We start from the raw sequence: 22,952 nt of genomic DNA on the forward strand, positions 1-22,952 counted from the left end.
CACATAACATGAACAGATGCCAATGTCCACCTAATTTGATGCAATCTGCATAATGTGAATGAATTTTAAAAAAACTAAGCAGCTGAGTGTGTTGGACAAAGTAAAAGCTATGAACACTGATAACAACCTGGTTGCAATACAGAAGAGCTAACCATTCCCAAGCTAAACCAGTAAAGCTGACACTGACGATATGGAAAATTGCCCATCAGTTAAATGATGAAAGAAGTCATCATTAATGATAACTAGCTCAAAGATGTTAAGATTGTGCCAGAAAAATTCAGCGACGATCTGAGCAGTCTTGATCCTGATGTGGATGCAAGAGCTGAAGACTAGTAGAGTGAAAGTACTTGTCCTTGAAATCAGAGCAGCATTTAACCAAGGTTTGCGCCAAGGAGCTCGACAAAAAGTGAGGCCAACAGGATTTAAATGTTGCTGTTCCCTCATCAGGTCAAATTCCTGGAATTCAGAGTGAACGTTACGAGTCTGTGTGACCCTTCTTCAGAGCACTGAAGAAGGGTCATACAGACTCGAAATGTTAACTGTTTCTCTCTCCACAGATGCTGTCAGACCTGCTGAGTTTTTCCAGCATTTTCTGTTTATATTTCAGATTTCCAGCGTTCGCAGTATTTTGCTTTTATCCTGGAATTCCCTACTCAACATCATCATGGGAGCATCATCAGCACATTGCCTGTAGCAATGTTCCCAGTAGGCATTAAAAAAAGGGGCAGAATTTTACACCTCGTGCTTGGGCACACACCTGACCCCAATGGATGTGAAATAGCGTTAGATGATGTCGGGCGGGCATCCCGATATCCTGCACGCGAACAATCTTCAGGTCAGCAGGCGTGCGCAGGTATCAGAGCAGCACCCACCAACAATTAAAAGGCCACTTAAGGCCATTAAAAAGGCAATTGTTCACAAATTTTACATTGTCCATGTGATTTCGTGCTCGTTGTATGGGCAAAATGGGCAGGTGGGCAGCCCACTTTGAATGAAACCTCATCCAAGGATGGGATAAAAAGGGGTCAACAGCACTGCCATTGAGTAGTGAAGAGTTTAGGTGATAGTGTGCTGCTGGTTGCTTATTTGAACTTGACAGCTTCATCTCTGTTCTGAGCTTCAGTATTAGCACTTTTAGGCTTCATTTCAAGACTCATTGGTCTCTTCAAGCCCCCGGAGAATTTTGATTGTGTGGACTTCTCCAGGTATCTGTTGCCCTGTTAATAGGGATTGTGCTCTCTGCTGGTGGCACCTCCTCTGAGGGGAAAGAGAGAGGCAGAAGGAAGAGGAGGCCAAGTGTCCCTTTGCAGCTTCCAGGGGAGCGATCTGTGGGAGGAGAGGCGCAGGCACAAGGGGCGCAGGGCCAGCGGGAAGTCCAAGGTGGAAGGGGCTGCAGAAGATGCCACTATCCTGCTACCAGGGTTTATAGGCGGCGATGCAGCTACCTCAAAATGTCCGAGGTGCAGTGCCGAAGGAGGCTCCATCTCTTCAGGGAGACTGTGACCTCCACTTGTCAAATGATTGGCCTGAGATCACGTCCAATTATTTGGGTGGACACCTCATGCCAGTAGCTCTGAAGGTCACAGTGGCCATCAACTTCTATGCCTCCAGCTGTTTCCAAGGCTCAGTGGGGGATCTCTGTGGAGTGTCCCGATCTGCTGTTCACTGTTGTGTCAAGCTGGTGACAGAAGCTCTGTTAAGGCGGATAATGACATTTATTAATTTCTGTATGGATGAAGCGAGCCAGAGGAGTTGCAGTGATTGCTGGATTCCCCTGGATCCAGGGTGTAATTGACTACACACGTGGCCATCAAGGCACCAGTGGGTCAGCCTGGTGCCTTCATCAACAGGAAGGGCTTCCACTCAATGAGCATCCAGATAGTTTGTAACCACAAGACGCAAATTCAGCAAGTCTGTGCAAGGTACCCTGGCTTACAGGATGCTTACATCCTCAGACACTCACAGGTGCCAAGGCTGTTCAAGGGTCCAACTCAACTGGATGGATGGCTGCTGGGTGACAAGGTTGGAAAGATGACTCATGACGCCTCTTCGCCACCCATAAACAGAGACAGAGCAGTGTTATAATAGGAGTCATGCCTCCACAAGGGTGGTGATAGAGAGGACTGTAGGTCTTCTGAAGATGCGCTTCTGATGACCATTCAGCGGGAGCACTAGAATACGCCCCAGAGCAGGTGTCACTGATAGTGGTTGCTTGCTGTGCTCTCCACAATCTGGCTCTGGCAAAGGGGGACCCACTGGAGGAAGAGGATTTTGAGGCACCTCCACAGGCCACAGTTGATGAATCCTTTGGTGAGTCAGAAGAGGAGTCCAATGAGGAGGGTATGGAGACTGACCTCTGTATCCTTCAGGGAGGCAGGAACACCAGGGCCACCTTGATGCAATGTTCCTTCAGCTAGGCTGCCAAAGATCTGCTTCCACCTCATGCCAGGGAGGGCCGCCTCCATCCTGGATGTTTGAAATGACCCTTTCCTTTGAATCCAAAGTCCACTCAGTGCCTGTGCAATAAAGTTTAGAGCCACTCATGTCCAGCATTAGACACTGGTGGGCCCTGCACCTACAAAACAAATGAAGCATACTCAGGCCATTAAGACAAAAGCAAAATTTATATCATGTTGACACTCATAACAAATGACCATAACTATATATAGTGTTAATGGCCACGCCAGTAAACATATTAACAAAACATGGCAGAACAGAAGATCACCCGTGAACAGGCCCTCTTGTGCTTATGGTGCCTTAAAATTATGTTTGCAAGTGCTGCACCTTCTTGTCCCCCCTCGCTGGCAGTCGCATTGGAGACAGCCTGCTGACTCTGCTGTCCTGTTGGCCTTGATGACCTTGGCAGTTGGCCTCTGGCCAGTGGAGCTTGTGCTGGCCCCACCTGGGAGCAAGTGACCAGTGTTACTGTTGGCACCTCCCCAATCATTGCAGCCTCATCAGATGCCACGGTCACTGGCAGAGGGGCGGAGGAGCTGCTGCAGTCATTCAGCGTGCCCCGAGAGAAGCCCGCAGAGATGACAAGCAGGTTGTGCGCCAATGTGAGGTTGCTCTGGACCTCCCTGCTTGCCATTTTTTTTTAATACAAAGCTAATTTATTTAAACTTATCCACAATATAAACCATGGGAGGGCACCTAGCTGGGCTACTGGGTGCCTCATCCATCTCCCACACTGGCACTGACCACCTGAGGTCATAGCCTGTGTGAGGGCTTGCAGGTCTGAGCGCAACCCCAGGAACACCTGATTCTATCCCTGGATCTGCCTCTCCATGAGAATTGCCACTCTCTCAATGGAGGAGACAGTGCGCTTAGCGATGAGGGTCAACGCAGTGCTCACGCTCCGCATGGACTCCTCCATCATGGAGACCATGGCACGCAGACCCTCATGGATCTCTACCAGATCTCCCCGCAAATCCCGCTGGACATCCAGCATCTGCCGCCTAATAGACGATTCCAGAGTCTCATCATCTGCCTTCAGTTCAGCATGGACCTGGTCTCCAGCAGTCCTCCGAGTGCCGGCGCCCTGGGCACTCTCTGCCTCCACCTGCTCCTCAAGCAAGTGTGAAGTGCCCTCACAGCAGTGCACCCACATTCAAGCTGATGATCTAATGCCCACCGAGGTGCTGGTATCTGCGCTGGTGCCTGGTTCAGAGAGCGGGTGTGACGCAGGTGCATTTAAAGCCCGTGGTCCTCTGGCATCAAGGGTGGCTCTTCAGAGTCCTGCATTTGAGTGCATGCTGGTGAATCTAAGGGAGAACAACGACGTATCATTAGTTTAAGTCATCACGCTGTCACTGTGCATGCCAGACGCCCTGGTGAGACAATGGAGATCTGCATCATGGTGCCATCGTCTTTCAATGATCAGTAGAGACTCCAGATTTGAGGCTCCCATCAATGAAGAGACTGCACAAGAATGTTTGCACCATCCGAAACTCTCACCTCTGTGCACTGCACCCTTACCTTCCTCTGACACCCCAGCCTCTCCATGACCGGCTGACCAAGGTCGGTGGCGGCTCTCCCGCTCCAAGGCATCCATTTCTTACATTGTCAAAATTAGGAGGTTTGAGGGGCCTCCACCTGTCCTTGACCTCTCTATGTTGTTATGGCTCCTCTACTCCTGAAAGGAGAGGAGCATTGATGAGTCCACTCTCTACCTGCAGCGCCATTGCAACCTGGCCCACCCCACCTGAGGAACAACTTTCAGGGCACATCCAAGTCACATCCCTCAACCCACAAGGCTCTAAACCAAGCATCCAGCTCCGGCATCGGGGACAATTGGCACTCAGACTCTAGCACCCCTGAGCTCCACAGGGGGGGCGGTCAGCCCTTAACGCTTCTCCACACTGATCCATGCCAACTTGATACTCACCCTTGCCGAGTTCAGCAGGTCATTGAACCTTTTGCGGCACTGCACCCATGTACGCTGCACGTCATGGCCGCTAACCTTGGCTGCCACCTCCTCCCAGGCATTTTTGGTCTGGTGCGGTGGCCTCCTCCTGGTATTCCTGGGTACAAGAGTGTCCCGTCTGACACTGACTTCCTCCACAAGGACCGCGAGGTACTGGCCCGAGAAACGGGGCCAAGTGCCCCACCCAACTTGCCCCCCTGCCTGACGTTTCTAGCCATTGAGGCCATTGTTCCAGGCTCCTGGACAGACTCCAAAGATTCTCCCCAGGCAGTCTTCAGGGAGCTGCCTTTACCAGTTTCAAAGTGCCCTCTGGGTCATTATTGAACCTGGCACCTGGCAGGCCCCTGCCCCACCCTTCTCAACCATTCAGAAGACGCGTTTTCATGCCGGATGGACCTTAATTGGCCATCCAGCATGAAATCGTGTTTGTAATGCCACTGTGGCCAGGAGCGGATTCCACATTCGCTTCTGCTCCCTCCAATTTACGCACACGTTAAGCATGAAATTCAGGCCATTGTATTGCCAGCATCACCCGCACTCTGGAAACAAACTTTTTTAAAAATGAGAAACTCCCCTTTTATGTTTACAAAAGAGGTTAGTATTAGAAAGTAACACCTTTAATTTATTTTAGAAGTTGGTCAGAAGTTTTGCCATAAATATGTGTGATATGTCACTGTTTGTTATTTGCTTCATTTTCAACAACACCAACAGTTTGTGTTTATATCATGCTGTAATAAAATATGCCAAGGTGCTTCACAGGAACAGGGGGAGGCGGCGGCATGGTGGTATTGTCACTGGACTGGTAATCCAGAGTCCAAGGGTAATGCTCTGGGGACCCCGGTTCGAATTTGGATTCAATAAAAATCTGGAATTAAAAGTCTAATGGTGACCATGAAATCATTGCTGATTGTCATTAAAACCCATCTGGTTCACTAATGTCTTTTTGGGAAGGAAATCTGCCGTCCTTACCTGGTCTGGCCTACATGTGACTCCAGACCAATAGCAATGTGGTTGACTCTTAAATGCCCTCTGAACCAGGGCAATTAGGGATGGGTAATAAATGCTGGCCTAGCCAGCAACATCCACATCCCATGAACAAATAAAAATTATAAGGTAAAGTTTGACACCAAAGCACAGAAACAGTTATTAGAGCAGATGATTAAAAGCTTGATCAAATAGGAGATTTTAAGGTATGAGAGAGGTGGAGAGGTTTAAGGAGGAATTCCAGAACTTAGAGCCTAGACAGCAGAAGGCACAGCCCCCAGTGGTGCAACGATTAAAATCAGGGACGTTCAACGGCAGAATTAGAAGAGTGTAGATATCTCGGAGGATTAAGGGCTGGAGAACCTTATAGACTTAGAGCAGGGGAGAGATGATGGAGGGATTTGAAAATAATGATAAGAGTTTTAAAGTCAACATGTTGCTTAACCGGGAGCCAGTGTAGATCAGCGAGCATGGAGTGAAGGGTGAACGAGACATGGTGTGATTAAGAGCATGGGCAGCAGAGATTTGGATGATCTCAAGTTTGCGGAATGTGGGAAGCTGCCAGGAGTGTGTTGGAATAGCCAAATCTAGAGGTAACAAAGGCATGGATAAGGCTTTCAGCGTCATTGAGCTGAGGCAAAGGAGGAATCAGGCAGTGTTATGTAGGTGAAATAGGCGGCCTTAGTGATAGCGGATGTATGCCCAGACGCTCATCTTGGGGTCAAGCTGTCTGATTCAGCCTCAGACAATTGCCAGGGAAAAAGATGAAATCAGTAGCTTGGGAATGGAGTTTGTGGCAGGGACCGAAGACAACGGTTTTTGTCCTCCCAGTAATTAATTGGGGGAAATTTCTGCTCATCCAGTGCTAGATGTTGGACAAGCAGTCTGACACTTTAGAGAGAGGTGGTGGTAAGGTGGAGCCAGATGACATCAGCATACTGAAAATAAATTCATTTAAACTTGAAACAGGGTCTGAAGTAGTGATGGAAGACCAAGTCCTCTGAATGTTGGAAATCTGAAATTAAAAACAGGAAATACTCAGCAGATCTGGCAGTTTTTTTGAAGAGGGAAATCTAGTTAATAGACGGGATTTTCCAGTCCTGCCAGTGGTGGGGCATCGTCGCGGGTAGGACAAGAAAATTTGGAGAACATCTAAGAGTCAGTTGACTTTTGGCCACTCTTCAGATTTTCCCGTTCAGTTCTGGTGAAAGGATATCGACCTGAAACATTAACTCTGTTTCTGTCTCCACAGATGCTGACCTTACCTGTTGAGTATTTACAGCATTTTCTGATTTTATTTTTAAGGTAGTGATGCTGTGTCACTTTTCAAAGTTGGGAGAGAGATAATTCCAGTAGCTAAAAATAATTCAAGAGGCAGATCATTGCCAAAAACTTAACTGGCTATTTAGATCAGTAAAGATATTCTTAAAAACATAGGCAGTTGAAATTAATTTATGAGAGTGATCTAAAATTTGCAAGCTAAAAATATCTGTAGCAAGGAAAGTAAAAAAGACCCAAAAAGCTACTGAACACTTAATGCTAACTTTATGCAACATCTCCAGTGGAGAGCAAAACTGAACTGTCCATTGCTGCAAGCAACCAGCATATTTCCAGTTAGGTGAATGGGACAGTGCTGGTGGCAATGAAGTGCATACGCATTTGACAAGGGATGTTGGAAAGTGAGCAAAATAGGACAAAGAGGGGGAAAGAATCTTTGAGCAGGGTAGCACAGTGCTACAAGACATTGGAGATATTGTTATCCCATTCCAATAGCATCCCAAACTCTACCTTGCTGTGAAAAACAAATATATCCCAGGAGAGAAGAGAAATTCACTAAGTTGTCTCGATTAACCCATTTTCTTGGCCTTCCTGGCAGCTGATGAAAAGCAGCTTTTGGGCTGTATACAGCATCTAAACCTGTGTGCATGTCTACTGTGACAAAGGTGGCAGCTTGGGTGTCATGCACGCAAGCTTCCAACTGTTTCATCATGAACTGACTGCTTTTTTGGAGGTATCTAAAAGTAGTCAAGAAATGTTTTGTCTTGCCTCTGGAGGTTTCCCTGTTACACACATAGCTGGATTGCTGTGGGAGAGCTGAATAGAGATCTGCGCATACAGAGCCACGTCCTTCGGCTTTAAGCCGCTAATATTTAAGGTTCTTTACGGATTTTACATTGGTTAATATCACTAGTTTTTACATTACAGCTGATGAGTTGATTAGATTTCACAAGATATGAAAATGGCTCTCAGCCCATTTTTATAATTCTTCCACAATAATAGCCTCTGTGTTCCCATTAAAACATCTATAAATTTTTAAATTTCATTTTAATGGGAAACTATACCAGCTGTTCGCCTTCTGAAGAAATATTTACTGAATTTGCCTTTATAACTAACACAATGGCTGCTGCCTGGTGTTTTGTTTGGGATTACTTGCTCTAACCTGTGTTTTCTGTACTTCTATAACATCCTATCAAATCTCTTTTCAAGACTCAATCTCTATCATTAGACTGAAGGAATCACATTCTGGCTGACAATAATGCTGATACCTACAGGCATATGGTTGAGGACAATGTTCCTTTAAGCTGCACTTGTGCACAGCTGTGCAGCATCTGGAATGTACCAGGCAGGGAACAAACAGGCCCCACAGAAACAAAGTTCCCTTTAAGATGTGCATATTTGCCCACATTCGTGGACTTCTGACAATCTTAAAGGAACCACAAGTGCAACAAACAGGCTATGCACAGCAAACAGAAATTCATTTTACATGGGCGGGCCAATTAAGGCCCACCCAGCGAGACGTCCGCCAGGGATTGATCTCCCTGTGCGGGCGGAGGGGGGAGTGCACAAACGCATGAAAGAGTGCACAGGTCTCCCTGAGGCAAAGTGCTGCCTCAGTGAGATCGGCTCAGGTTTGAAAATTTCAATAAGGAAGGGGGAAAAATTACTGACATCCACTCATGTGCCATTGTCATTGAGGATCCAATCTATTTATGATAGAACAGGGTTATAAGCAGGATACATGCACCAGTCATACTTGTTCTCCAGTTATACCAGTGCTCCTGGGTCACCATGTAGATCTTGAATTAGCCTTGGTAGCATGTCAAAGATGCTAATGCCTTCCATATGAATTACTTTTGACAGAATGCAGGGTGCTGACTCTTACCCAAGTTGAAATCGATGAAAGGTAGAAAATGGGAGAACATGGGAGAAATTGAGTCCAAAGGTGACAAAACATTGGTGAAGATTTCAGCATTAGTGAGGCTGAACTAGGATTTGGTAATGCAGCATAGGTGGAAATAACTGGCCTAGGTTGTGGATAGGATGTGGATTTTGAAGCTCAGCTCTGAGACATAGAGGATCTTGTGTTACTGGTTCTTGGGTTCTTGCTTCTTACATATAAGAATTCCCCTATCTCTTCTAACCCTGTATCCTTCCTGAATATCCTGTACCCTTGTATGTTACACACACTTTCATAGTTCTGGATTAACCATGTCTCGGTGACTCCATTTAGATGCTAGATTATTTCAACGCAAACCAACACAAACACTTCAATCCCTCCATGAACTTTTTATGATACTGCTCCCTGTGTTTGTTTAACTTTAAGAATCCGTAACTATAATGAAACCTCACTGATTACAGGCCCCCCATCGAGGGGCTTGCCACCATTTTACATGGGCGGGCCAATTAAGGCCCACCCAGCGAGACGTCCGCCAGGGATTGATCTCCCTGTGCGGGCGGAGGGGGGAGTGCACAAACGCATGAAAGAGTGCACAGGTCTCCCTGAGGCAAAGTGCTGCCTCAGTGAGATCGGCTCAGGTTTGAAAATTTCAATAAGGAAGGGGGAAAAATTACTGACATCCACTCATGTGCCATTGTCACATGAGCTGGGACATGTCAATTTCTTTTGTTTGAACATTTTATAAAAATTTTAACATCCTCATGAAACCTCATCCTGCCTGTGTTTTTTCAGAAGTCCGCCTGAGCTCCTGGCCTGCCCGCCAACGTTAAGGTTGGACGGGCAGGTCCATTAATCATGTTAATTACTTTTTTAATGGCTTTAATAGGCCTTTGACAGTTAGGCGGGCGTGCAGCGATTCGGCTGCACACCCGCCGAACTGAAAATCTAAATGACGCAGTGTGATGCGGTCAGGACACCCGCCTGACATCACCCCGTGTAATATTATGCACCGGCGAGTGGGCCCTGCCCCCCCCTCTCCCCCGCTCGCTGAACAGAAGAGTCTGCCCAAAATTATCCATTGGAATGATTACGAGGTAATGTGTTGTATGTTGTATTTATAAGCTCTTGTCGTAATTATGTTAAAATTTACAAATATCAAAGGTGCAAAACTGATGCACAGAGAGGCAATTTTTTCTTGAGGAGAGGTTCAGTAGGTTAGGCCTGTACTCATTGGAGTTTAGAAGAATAAGAGGCAACCTTATTGAAAAATATAAGATTCTTAGGGGACTTGACAGGGTAGATGTGGAGAGGTTGTTTCGCCTTGTAGGAGAGTCTAGGACCATAGGATCGCCCATTTAAGACAGAGATGAGGAGGAATTTCTCCTCTCAGAGGGTGGTCGATCTATGGAATTCTTTACTGCAGAGGGCTGTAAAGGCTGGGTCGTTAAGGATATTCAAGGCTGAGATAGACAGATTTTCAATTAGTAAGGGAATCAAAGGTTATGAGGAAAAGACAGGAAAGTGGAATTGAGGATTATCAGATCAGCCATGATATCATTGGCTGTCAAAGCAGACTCGATGGCCTACTTCTGCTCCTACGTTTTATTTTTATTTTATTTTTGTTATTCAGTTCAGTTTGTTTCATTGTTTATCAAATTCAACATTTAGAACCGTAATAAAAATAAACCATCTTTCAGAGTTCTTTAATCTTCCAGATTATATATTTATGACCTAGACTGATAATCCATGGAATTTTACTAGGTATCTGGTTCGCAATCCACCAAAATTCGTCAAGTCAATCTTATTAAGTATTTGTTGGTTTTAAAAAAAAAATGTTGATGTTAAAAATGGAGCTGAATTGTTTGATGCATATATGTGTTGTGTCTGACTTCAATGATGTACGCTTCCCTTTTCATATTTCATTTCCGTAACTGTTCACAGGTGAAGCTAATGCAGTCATAGCAAAAGCAAAGGCAAAAGCAGAAGCCATTCAAATGCTCTCTGAAGTTCTTAGTCAACAGGTATGAAAGAGTGAATCCACAGAGCTGAAGTACATTAAAATCTGCTTTTTGATTTTAAATAGAATGAAGGAAAAAACAAGAATTTACACTTCTTCATTTTTTTTCCTTTCATGTGATTCACAGTGTGGAAGTCAAGCAGCCTCATTGAGTGTAGCCGAGCAGTATGTGTCTGCCTTTAGTAACCTGGCCAAACAGACCAACACAATTCTTCTTCCTTCAAATACGGGTGATATCAGTAGCATGGTGACACAGGTAAGATGGATAACCTAACATTTTAGATTTAAGATAATCTGCGTTTTAGCAGTCTTGTAAAATATTTGAAACCCAAAGCAAAGAACTAGTATCGGTGGCAGCCTTAAGGGTGTTTTAAGTTTTGCTATTTTACTCAAAAATCTAACTGTTTTATGTATTTTATGGCACTGGTATAGTTGTTTCTCTTCTACTGAAAATATATATTTTCTAAATAGTCTTGAAGATATCCATTCATGTTGTAGTTTGGTTAGTTTGAGTGAGTTTTGAGCATCTCTCGGTGAGTGATAAATTGGACCTTTGAATCAGCCGGCGGAATTTTATGGCCCCGTCACAGCGGGGGCGGGGTTGTAAAATGCAGTGAACCATTCAAAAGTCCATTGACTTCGGTGGGACTGTAAAATCCCCCAGCATAAAATCCTGCCAGTGTTTTGAATCAGAAAATTCATCAAATCTTTCATTTTTTTTCTTTCCCTTATCATATTTTGGCATCTATTGCAGATTTTAATAGATTGCCTCTGTGTCATTGAAATAAAGAATTTTTATCCTCTGCCAATTCAATGGGCAGATGAACACCCTTTATCTCGTGGGACTCCTTAATGAGTGTTAATTGTCAATTACACATAGGTAATAGAAATACCTAATATTATTACTTGGTGGTTGTGAGAAGAACAAAGAATTAATCATTGTGAGTAACATGCTGGGTAGCATAGCAGGAAATAAACCGTGGAGAGAATACTTAGTAACTAATGTCCATAATCTAGTTGAGTTCACATTTGCAATACTTAAAGACAAAAGAGAAATAACAGGTAAGAACAAAAAAACTGCGGATGCTGGAAATCCAAAACAAAAACAGAATTACCTGGAAAAACTCAGCAGGTCTGGCAGCATCGGCGGAGAAGAAAAGAGTTGACGTTTCGAGTCCTCATGACCCTTCGACAGAACTTGAGTTCGAGTCCAGGAAAGAGCTGAAATATAAGCTGGTTTAAGGTGTGTGTGTGGGGGGCGGAGAGATAGAGAGACAGAGAGGTGGAGGGGGTTGGTGTGGTTGTAGCGACAAACAAGCAGTGATAGAAGCAGATCATCAAAAGATGTCAACAACAATAGTACAATAGAACACATAGGTGTTAAAGTTAAAGTTGGTGATATTATCTAAACGAATGTGCTAATTAAGAATGGATGGTAGGGCACTCAAGGTATAGCTCTAGTGGGTTTTTTTTTTTATTTTATATAATGGAAATAGGTGGGAAAAGGAAAATCTTTATAATTTATTGGGAAAAAAAAGAAGGGGGAAACAGAAAGGGGGTGGGGATGGGGGAGGGGACTCACGACCTAAAGTTGTTGAATTCAATATTCAGTCCGGAAGGCTGTAAAGTCCCTAGTCGGAAGATGAGGTGTTGTTCCTCCAGTTTGCGTTGGGCTTCACTGGAACAATGCAGCAAGCCAAGGACAGACATGTGGGCAAGAGAGCAGGGTGGAGTGTTAAAATGGCAAGCGACAGGGAGGTTTGGGTCATTCTTGCGGACAGACCGCAGGTGTTCTGCAAAGCGGTCGCCCAGTTTACGTTTGGTCTCTCCAATGTAGAGGAGACCACATTGGGAGCAACGAATGCAGTAGACTAAGTTGGGGGAAATGCAAGTGAAATGCTGCTTCACTTGAAAGGAGTGTTTGGGTCCTTGGACGGTGAGGAGAGAGGAAGTGAAGGGGCAGGTGTTGCATCTTTTGCGTGGGCAAGGGGTTGTGCCATAGGAGGGGGTTGAGGAGTAGGGGGTGATGGAGGAGTGGACCAGGGTGTCCCGGAGGGAGCGATCCCTACGGAATGCCGATAAGGGGGGTGAAGGGAAGATGTGTTTGGTAGTGGCATCATGCTGGAGTTGGCGGAAATGGCGGAGGATGATCCTTTGAATGCGGAGGCTGGTGGGGTGATAAGTGAGGACAAGGGGGACCCTATCATGTTTCTGGGAGGGAGGAGAAGGAGTGAGGGCGGATGCGCGGGAGATGGGCCGGACACGGTTGAGGGCCCTGTCAACGACCGTGGGTGGAAAACCTCGGTTAAGGAAGAAGGAGGACATGTCAGAGGAACTGTTTTTGAATGTAGCATCATCGGAACAGATGCGACGGAGGCGAAGGAACTGAGAGAATGGGATGGAGTCCTTACAGGAAGTGGGGTGTGAGGAGCTGTAGTCGAGATAGCTGTGGGTGTCGGTGGGTTTGTAATGGATATTGGTGGACAGTCTATCACCAGAGATTGAGACAGAGAGGTCAAGGAAGGGAAGGGAAGTGTCAGAGATGGACCACGTGAAAATGATGGAGGGGTGGAGATTGGAAGCAAAATTAATAAATTTTTCCAAGTCCTGACGAGAGCATGAAGCAGCACCAAAGTAATCATCGATGTACCGGAGAAAGAGTTGTGGAAGGGGGCCGGAGTAGGACTGCAACAAGGAATGTTCCACATACCCCATAAAGAGACAGGCATAGCTGGGGCCCATGCGGATACCCATAGCCACACCTTTTATTTGGAGGAAGTGAGAGGAGTTGAAGGAGAAATTGTTCAGCGTGAGAACAAGTTCAGCCAGACGGAGGAGAGTAGTGGTGGATGGGGATTGTTCGGGCCTCTGTTCGAGGAAGAAGCTAAGGGCCCTCAGACCATCCTGGTGGGGGATGGAGGTGTAGAGGGATTGGACGTCCATGGTGAAGAGGAAGCGGTAGGGGCCAGGGAACTGGAAATTGTTGATGTGACGTAAGGTGTCAGAGGAATCACGGATGTAGGTGGGAAGGGACTGGACAAGGGGAGAGAGAAGGGAGTCAAGATAACGAGAAATGAGTTCTGTGGGGCAGGAGCAAGCTGAGACGATCGGTCTACCGGGGCAGTTCTGTTTGTGGATTTTGGGTAGGAGATAGAAGCGGGCCGTCCGAGGTTGGGCAACTATCAGGTTGGAAGCTGTGGGAGGGAGATCCCCAGAGGAGATGAGGTCAGTGACAGTCCTGGAAACAGTGGCTTGATGTTCAGTGGTGGGGTCATGGTCCAGGGAGAGGTAGGAGGAAGTGTCTGCGAGTTGACGCTCAGCCTCCGCGTGGTAGAGGTCAGTGCGCCAGACAAATAACAGGTAAGTATTGGACTGGGAAGTAACTAATTTCAATGGCCCAGCTGGAGGCTAATTGTTTGGAAAAATGAAATTTAAATATTATGATGTTACAGGAGCAAAGGCGTACTTCAAAAGCAAGGGTGCCATAGATAGGTGGAGGAACTATAGCAAAAATGAGACTTAAAAAGAGGCAGATAATAAATATAGAGGGACAATGCAGAGTAAAACTGAAGTATGAAAGTTAGAGAAAAGGGAGCAAAAGGAATGATTCGGAGAGCTAATGTAGTAAGATATACTGTCAATTAACGTAAAGGAAAACTATAGTGCTTTTATAAACACAACTGAAAGAATGGGATTACTTGAAAATGAAGGTGGTGCTTTCACACTATAAGAAGGTGAGCGTAGTAGGACTCGTGTTTGAGGAAGATTCGAGAGTGCTACTCGAGATAAGTATGCAAAAAATATACTTTGAATAAAACAAATGAGACTAACAATAGTCACAGGTGATATGCATCCCAGAGGACTTGAGGAATGCCTAAAAGTTAAAGAAATAGCAATGCAACAATCAAAATTTCCAAAATGCTTTATAAATAGAAATTGTGCCAAAGGATTAGAGGGTGACAAATATCAAAGTCAGTTAGTATGTATTTTGGAGAACTGAAGGTGATTGAGAATTGGTGGTGACACTAACCGTAATTTTCTAAAAAAATCTTTGAAAATATGAATTGTACCGAAAGTGGCAAACTTTACAGCCACATTCATAAAGGCCGGTGGACAGGGTGACAGGATAAGCCTGTATATCAGAGGCCCATGGGTCATGATTATGAGTAAACTTCTAAAGCACAATGATAAAATTCATGAGTACATGAAGTTGCATGTGCTAGTCAGGACAATTGTCTTGCACATGTAAAGGCCTGAGGGTTGTGTTTAACTAATTTGAGTTTTTTGAGGAAATATCAGTGCACAGTGGTATACAATGATGGATGTTGTATATATGGATTTTTATGTGTTACATCAGGTCCCATATATGAAACTTGTAAATCAAATCCCATGAGGGTTGAGTTTACAAATTCAAGCTCTTGGGTGTACTCCCCGTTATTTGGAGGTTTTATTTTCCTTACTTATTTTTCTCCTCACCTGTGGTCTGCTGGCTGAAGTTTCTTCAAGTGCCAGTAACTTTCCAATGGTACAGCTGTCATTCTTCGTTTGTGAGCCCAAAGAAGATTAAAGCTGTTCATTGTTGACATCATAGTCAAACCCAAATGAGTCCAAAACACAGTGGTCAATGGGGTCACTGTAAAGCAGGCTGACCCTCTCCCACTCATCATCTGGGATATCGAACCCCAGTTTGATTATCCATTGCTGCCATGGCTAATATTTGATAACAACACATCAGAGGCCAAACCTGAAAATATTTTCTGATCTTTGATTCAGAACGATACTGCACTGTATTTTAATATAAAAGCAAAATACTGTGGATGCTGGAAATCTGAAACAAAAACATAAATAGCTGGAAAAACTCAGCAGGTCTGACAGCATCTGCGGAGAGGGATACAGTTAACATTGCGAGTCTGTATGACTCTTCATCAGAACTAAAGAAAAATAGAAATGAGGTGAAATATAAACTGGTTGAGAGGAATGGGACAGGGAAAGCTGGATAGAGGGCCAGTAATAGGTGGAGGCAAAGAAGAGATTGCCAAAGATGTCATAGACAAAAGGACAAAGGGGTGTTGACGGTGGTGATATTATCTAAAGGATGTGCTAATGGGGATATTAAGGGTAGAAAGTAGGACGAGCAAGGTACAGATAGCCCTAGTGGGGGTGGGGTAGGGGGAAGGGATTGAAATAGGCTAAAAGGTGGAGATAAAACAATGGATGGAAATACATTTTAAAATAATAATAGAAAAGCTGGTAAAAGAAAAATATATTTTAAAAATATATAAATTATTAGAAAAAAGGGGGATAGGAAAGGGGGTGGGGATGGAGGAGAGAGTTCATGACCTGAAGTTGTTGTATTCAATATTCAGTCTGGAAGGCTGTAGAGTACTTAATCGGAAGATTAGGTGCTGTTCCTCCAGTTTACTTTGAGCTTCACTGGAACATTGCAGCAAGCCAAGGACGGACATGTGGGCATGAGAGCAGGCTGGAGTGTTGAAATAACAAGTGACAGGGGGGCCTGGGTCATGTTTGTGGACAGACCGAAGGTGTTCCGCAAAGCGGTCACCCAGTCTGCATTTGGTCTCTCCAATGTAGAGGAGACCGCATTGGGAGCAACGAATGCAGTAGACTATATTGAGGGAAGTGCAAGTGAAGTGCTGCTTCACTTGAAAGGAGTGTCTGGGTCCTTGGGCAGTGAGGAGGGGGGAAGTAAAGGGGCAGGTTTTGCATGGGAAGGTGCCGTGGGAGGGGGTTGAGGTGTAGGGGGTGATGGAGGAGTGGACCAGGGTGTCCTGGAGGGAACGGTCCCTCCAGAATGCCGCCAGGGGGTTGAAGGGAAGATGTGTTTGGTGGTGGCATCATGCTGGAGTTGGCAGAAATGGCGGAGGATGATCCTTTGAATGCGGAGGCTGGTGGGGTGATAAGTGAAGACAAGGGGGACCCTATCATGGTTCTGGGAGGGAGAGGAAGGTGTGAGGGTGGATGCACGGGAGATGGGCCTGTCAACCACCATGGGTGGAAAACCTCGGTTAAGGAAGAAGGACGACATGTCAGAAGAACTGTTTTGGAAAGTGACATCATCTGAAAGATGCGACGGAGGTGAAGGAACTGAGAGAATGGGATGGAGTCCTTACAGGAAGCGGGGTGTGAGTTGCTGTAGGCTAGGTAGCTGTGGGAGTCGGTGGGTTCGTAATGAATATTGGTGGACAGCCTATCACCAGAAATTGAGACAGAGAGGTCAAGGAAGGGAAGGGAAGTATCAGTGATGGACCACGTGAAAATGATGGAGGGGTAGAAATTGTAAACAAAATTAATACATTTTTCCAGGTCCAGACAAGAGCATGAAGCGGCACCAAAGCAGTCATTGATGTACCGGAGAAAGAGTTGTGGGAGGGGGCCTGAGTAGGACTGGAACAAGGAATGATCCACATGCCCCATAAAGAGACAGGCATAGCTGGGGCCCATGCGGGTACCCATAGCCACACCTTTTATTTGGAGGAAGTGAGAAGAGTTTAAGGAGAAATTGTTCAGTGTGAGAACAAGTTCAGCTAGATGGAGGAGAGTGGTGGTGGATGGGGATTGTTCGGGCCTCTGTTCGAGGAAGAAGCGGAGAGCCCTCAGACCATCCCGGTGGGGGATGGAGGTGTAGAGGGATTGGATGTCCACGGTGAAGAGGAGACAGTTGGGGCCAGGGAACTGGAAATTGTTGATATGATGTCGGGCGTCAGAGGAATCGCGGAAATAGGTGGGAAGGGACTGGACAAGGGAGAGAGAATGGAGTCAAGATAGCAAGAAATTAGTTCCATGGGGCAGGAACAGGCTGATACGATCAGTCCACTTGGACAGTCCTGTTTGTGGATTTTGGGTAGGAGGTAGAAGCGGGCCATCCGAGATTGGTGGACTATGAGGTTAGAAGCTGTGGAGGGAAGATCTCCAGAGGAGATGAGGTCAGTGACAGTCCTGGAAACAATGGCTTGATGTTCAGTGGGTGGGGTCATGGTCCGGGGGAGGTAGGAGGAAGTGTCTGCGAGTTGACGTTCAGCCTCTGCGAGGTAGAGGTCAGTGCGCCAGACAACAACAGCACCACCCTTGTCAGCAGGTTTGATGATGAAGTCAGGGTTGGACCTGAGAGAACAGAGTGCAGCAAGTTCAGAAAGAGACAGGTTAGAGTGTGTGAGAGGAGCAGAGAGTATTTTTCTGAACAATTAAAAGTTCTTAAGTGAATGACTTTCCTTCTAGATTCTGTACAGTCTTCTGGGTATAATTTGAAAACTTTATTTAAAGAACACCTCCATGAAGCTGAGATGATGATTTCTTTTCCTGCAGAAAGAATTTCTAGGGAAATGGTCTGATTATGTCTGCCAACAAGCTTATCCACTACTCTGATGTACATCAATTCGATAACTCTTTACATTTGGTTTGGAAATGTACAGACCTCAGTGCTATGCCTTTCTCAATTATTTTCTGATACTTGCTCTTTCTGCAGCAAACAAATGTTTTCTGTTAGGCAGTATGTGAAGGAGGTTAAGATTAAAATGTGATAGGAATGCACTGATACGTTGAACAGGCCCACGTTCAAAATTAAGACAGGGTGAGGTGGGTGGAGGGGGTGGCCTCAGGGGAGTGATATCCTTTGCTAGGAATGTCTTATCATTTTCTTTTCATTATTATTTGGTAGAATTCCAGTGTTCATGATTGTCACGAACCACGTTAATTGCAGTGTGTTGTTTGTTTCTGAAGATTAGTTATTGTATTTAATGCCAATGTGTTTTTGTAGTTTTCTAGTTCATGTATATTCTGTGTTAAAATGTATGTTGTCTTTACGGTCTATTGCTTTGGCTGTTTGTATTGCTATTTGTGTTGAATACTAAACTATCTGTATTTTATACGTCACAGGCCATGGGAATTTACAGTACCCTGACTAATAAACCAGCAGCAGCAGGAGAAAAACTAACAATGGATGTTTTCCATGCTGACAAATCACCCCAACTGGTTGGTGGGAGTCAAACATTCCCTTCAGAGAATGAAGTTCTGAAGTCAAAAATGGTCTGAAATTTCTACTGAATGATGAATGAAAATTGCAACTGCAGAATGTGCCAGATTTAAACTGTTTTGAAATTTGAGATGAAAATGTGAGATGCTCATTGCACAACACTTTTATACTCTTGGAAGAACTGATTTTGTTGGGTGTCTGTAGCTTAGTTTCCACCTGTACAACCACATCATGGGTACAAAAAAAGTCTTTCTGAACTGATGGGATCAGTATGTTTAATTTCCTGAAAGAGAAAATAAATGTTTAATTATTTCTTTCTCTCCCATCAAAAAAAGTTTCACTGTTTTCTTTTTGGCTACATGGGTATAGGTATGCATTTTACTTGCGAATGGAAAAACCTGAATGAGCAAGTTATTCTGTTTGGAGTCACCACAATATGAGATGTTAACTTTAGCAGCAAATAGGTCATGTCAATGGAAAAAGAAGTAGATTAGTAAATGGCAGAGGTTAAACAGAGACTGCTGCTTAGTAACTAATGTAAATATTGTGACCAGGTGATATAGTTGCAGTAAAACTATGCAATTAAAAGGTAAAACAAAGAAATTAAATTTTGGGATCGATACTTGTGTATCCTGTTTTTTTAAAAGAAGGAAATTAATAATATTTTAGAAACAATTCAGATTGTGTATTAAGTCAAACAATATATGATTTATGATTTGTGATTTATGCTATTGGAGGTAATTTAACCCAGTCTTCTTCGAACAAAGAATAGTACAGCACAGGAACAGGCCCTTCGGCCCTCCAAGCCTGCGCCGATCATATTGCCCGTCAACTAAAGCATTTTGCACTTCCGGGGTCCGTATCCCTCTATTCCCATCCTATTCATGCATTTGTCAAGCTGCCTCTTAAACACCACTATCGTACCTGCTTCCACCACTCCTCTGGCAGTGAATTCCAGACACTCACTACCCTCTGCGTATAAAACTTGCCCTGCACATCTCCTCTATAGCTTTCTCCTCTTACCTTAAGTCTATGTCCCCTAGTAATTGACTCTTCCACCCTGGGAAAAAGCTTCTGACTATCTACTCTGTTCATCCCACTCATAATTTTGTAAACTTCTATCAAGTCGCCCCCCCCGTCTCCGTCGCTCTAGTGAGAACAATCCGAGTTTTTCCAACCTCTCATCATAGCTAATAACCTCCAGACCAGGCAGTATCCTGGTAAACCTCCTCTGCACCCTCTCCAGTGCCTCTATATCCTTCTGGTAATGTGGCAACCAGAATTGCACGCAATATTCCAAGTGTGGCCTAACCAAATTATTTAATTCTTCGCCAAATTTTAACTTCCATTCCTCTTAGCTGCTTTTTTCCTGGATAAGTTTGTCTTTGGCACTCGTAACTATATCTGAACTAGCTGTTTTGAATCTGAGCTCACCTCATCTCAGGGAAACGTGCACATCTAATTGACAAATTTATCTGCCTGGTATGGCTATACAAACTGAATTTCTGTAACCCTTGTTGCAGATGCAGTTTCCAGGTTTACAAAGGCAAGACAAGGAATACCTATGTCTTCTACAGTTCCCACCTTTTATAGCAGATGTATTTGTATGAACCAAATTTGTCCACTATACATGATAGCCAGTATTGTATGATATATTGTGGATCACTATGCAAGAAAGCAAACAAGTCTGTATGCAATGCAACTAGTTTATTTGAAACACAGTCAAATACATATGTAAAATAAACTGTTCAATGCTAAAGCATTTTCAAAGATTAAAGTTAAAAAGTAAAAACAGTAGTTTAATTTAAATTGGAAATGAATCTGCGTTAAAACTGTGAAGCAGTCCTGTATGTTTCAACAAAAGAATTGTGGAATCTGAATTTAAATTGTCTCCCTTTGACAGTATGGATGCCAGACTGTATCAACCTAAGGGTCTCCAAATCCGGGTATGTGTTGCAAGACAAGAACAGCAGAGAAACATTGGTCAGAGTGACCAAAATCTCTTCACTGTCCAGATCCTGTACTTGTTCTTGGTCTCTGTCCTCTTCTTTTTGAACTCTTACTGCATCCGTCACCTCTACCAAGTCACTATTTCCATGTGTTTTTTTTATTCATTCATGGGATGTGGGCTTCACTGGCTGGGCCAACATTTATTGCCTATCCCTAGTTGCCCTTGAGAAGGTGAGTTGATGGTGGACAGGCTTTGAAGACTCAGGAGGTGAGTTACTCATTGCACGATTCCTAGCCTCTGACCTGCTCTTGTAGCCACAGTATTTATATGGCTAGTCCAGTTCAGTTTCTGATCAATGGTAATCCCCAGGATGTTGATAGTGGGGGATTCAGTGAGGGTAATGCCATTGAACATCAAGGGGCAATGGTTGGATTCTCTCTTGTTGGAGATGGTTATTTGCCTGACAGTTGTGTGGCACGCATGTTACTTGCCACTTGTCAGCCCAAGCCTGGATATTGTCCAGATCTTGCTGCATTTGGACATGGACTGCTTCAATATCTGAGGAGTCGCGAATGTTGCTGAACATTGTACAATCATCAGCGAATATCCCCACCTCTGACCTTATGATGGAAGGAAGGTCATTGATGAAGCAGCTGAAGATGGCTGGGCCTAGGACACTACCCTGAAGAACTCCTGCAGTGATGCCCTGTAGCTGAGCTGACTGACCTCAAACAACCACAACCATCTTCCTTTGTGCTAGGTATGACTCCAACCAGCGAAGAGCTTTCCCCCTGATTCCCATTGACTCCAGTTTTGCTAGGGCTCCTTGATGCCACACTCAGTCAAATGTGGCCTTGATGTAAAGGGCAGTCAGTCTCACCTCACCTCGGGAGTTCAGCTCTTTTGTTCATGTTTGAATCAAGGCTTTAATGAGGTCAGGAGCTGAGTGGCCCTGGCGGAACCCAAACTGGGCATCAGTGAGGAGGTTATTGCTAAGCAAGTGCCGCTTGATAGCACTGTTGATGACTCCTTCAATTACTTTACTGATGATGGAGAGTAGACTGATGGAGCGATAATTGGACGGGTTGGATTTGTCCTGCTTTTTGTGTACAGGACATACCTGGGCAATTTTCCACATAGCCAGTTAGATGCTTGCCCCTAGCCAAGCTGTTCCAGTACAGCTACAACACTGGCAAGTTCTGGAGTACAAGTCTTCAGTACTATTGCTGGAATATTTTCAGGGCCCATAGCCTTTGCAGTATCCAGTTCCTTCAGCCATTTCTTGGTATCACATGGAGTGAATTGAATTGGCCGAAGACTGGTATCTGTGATGCTGGGGACCTCCAGAGGAGGCCGAGATGGGGCACTTCTGGCTGAAGATTGTTGCAAATGCTTCAGCCTTATCTTTTGCACTGCTGTCCTGGGCTCCTCTGTCATTAAGGATGGGGATATTTGTGGAGCCTCCTCCTCCAGTGAGTTGTTTGATTGTCCACCACCATTTATGACTGGATGTGGCAGGACTGCAGAGATTAGATGTGATCCATCGGTTGTGGGATTGCTTAGCTCTATCACTTGCTGCTTATGCTGTTTGGCGCCCAAGTAATCCTGTGTTTTGGCTTCACCAGGTTGACACCTTATGTTTAGGTATGTCTGCTGCTGCTCCTGGCATGCCCTTCTGCACTCTTCATTGAACCAGGGTTGACCCCCTGGCTTGATGGTGATGATAGAGTGGGGGATATGCCAGGCAATGAGATTATAGATTAGAGTCCAATTCTGCTGCTGCTGATGGTCCACAATGCTTCATGAATGCTCAGTCTTGAGTTGCTGGATCTGTTCGAATCTATCCCATTTAGCACAGTGCTAGTGCCACACAACACGATGGAGGGTATCCTCAATGTGATGGTGGGACTTCGTCTCCATAATGACTGTGCGGTGGTCACTCCTACTCTGTCTTGAAGCAATGTTTAATTGTTTGCAGACTGAGTCCAAGGCATCTTTCAGCTGATGAACTGCATCTAAGAGCGATTCTTTTTACAAACCAAGTTGATATTCATTTCTTCAAGGGTCTTCCTTCTCATTGCCTTGACATAATGTTGTTTCATACAGTAGATGATGCCTTAGCCCAAAAGCTGGATCAGATGGGCGGTGTTAGCAGGGAGGAATACATAGGAGTAGGACACTCAGCACCTCGAGCCTGTTCTGCCGCCATTCAGTGAGATCACGGTTGATCTGTATGTTAACTCCAACCACCTGCCTTGGTTCCATATTCCTTTAAACCCTTGTGTAGCAAAGATTTATTGATCTCCAATTTAAAATTATTACCTGATCTAGCATCTACTACTATTTGTGAGAGAGTGTTTCACACAATTAGCACTTTTTTTTAGTTCAAAAATGACACCCATATGA

At 44.8% G+C, this 22,952-nt stretch overlaps 1 protein-coding gene across 2 annotated transcripts in view; it reads left to right on the forward strand.

Annotated features, from left to right (window-relative positions):
* The window catches only part of stoml2 (stomatin (EPB72)-like 2), a 68,104-nt gene extending 47,717 nt beyond the window's left edge, over positions 1-20,387 (forward strand). For both annotated transcript variants that reach the window (XM_041188725.1, XM_041188730.1), the window contains exons 8-10: positions 10,530-10,609; positions 10,733-10,861; positions 18,499-20,387. In XM_041188725.1, coding sequence (XP_041044659.1) covers positions 10,530-10,609; positions 10,733-10,861; positions 18,499-18,654 — 365 coding nt within the window. In that variant the 3' untranslated portion in view covers positions 18,655-20,387. The remainder of the gene's footprint in view (positions 1-10,529; positions 10,610-10,732; positions 10,862-18,498) is intronic.
* The last annotated feature ends 2,565 nt before the right edge of the window (positions 20,388-22,952 follow it).

Source organism: Carcharodon carcharias, chromosome 1, assembly GCF_017639515.1.
Source record: "Carcharodon carcharias isolate sCarCar2 chromosome 1, sCarCar2.pri, whole genome shotgun sequence".
Lineage (NCBI taxonomy): Eukaryota > Metazoa > Chordata > Chondrichthyes > Lamniformes > Lamnidae > Carcharodon > Carcharodon carcharias.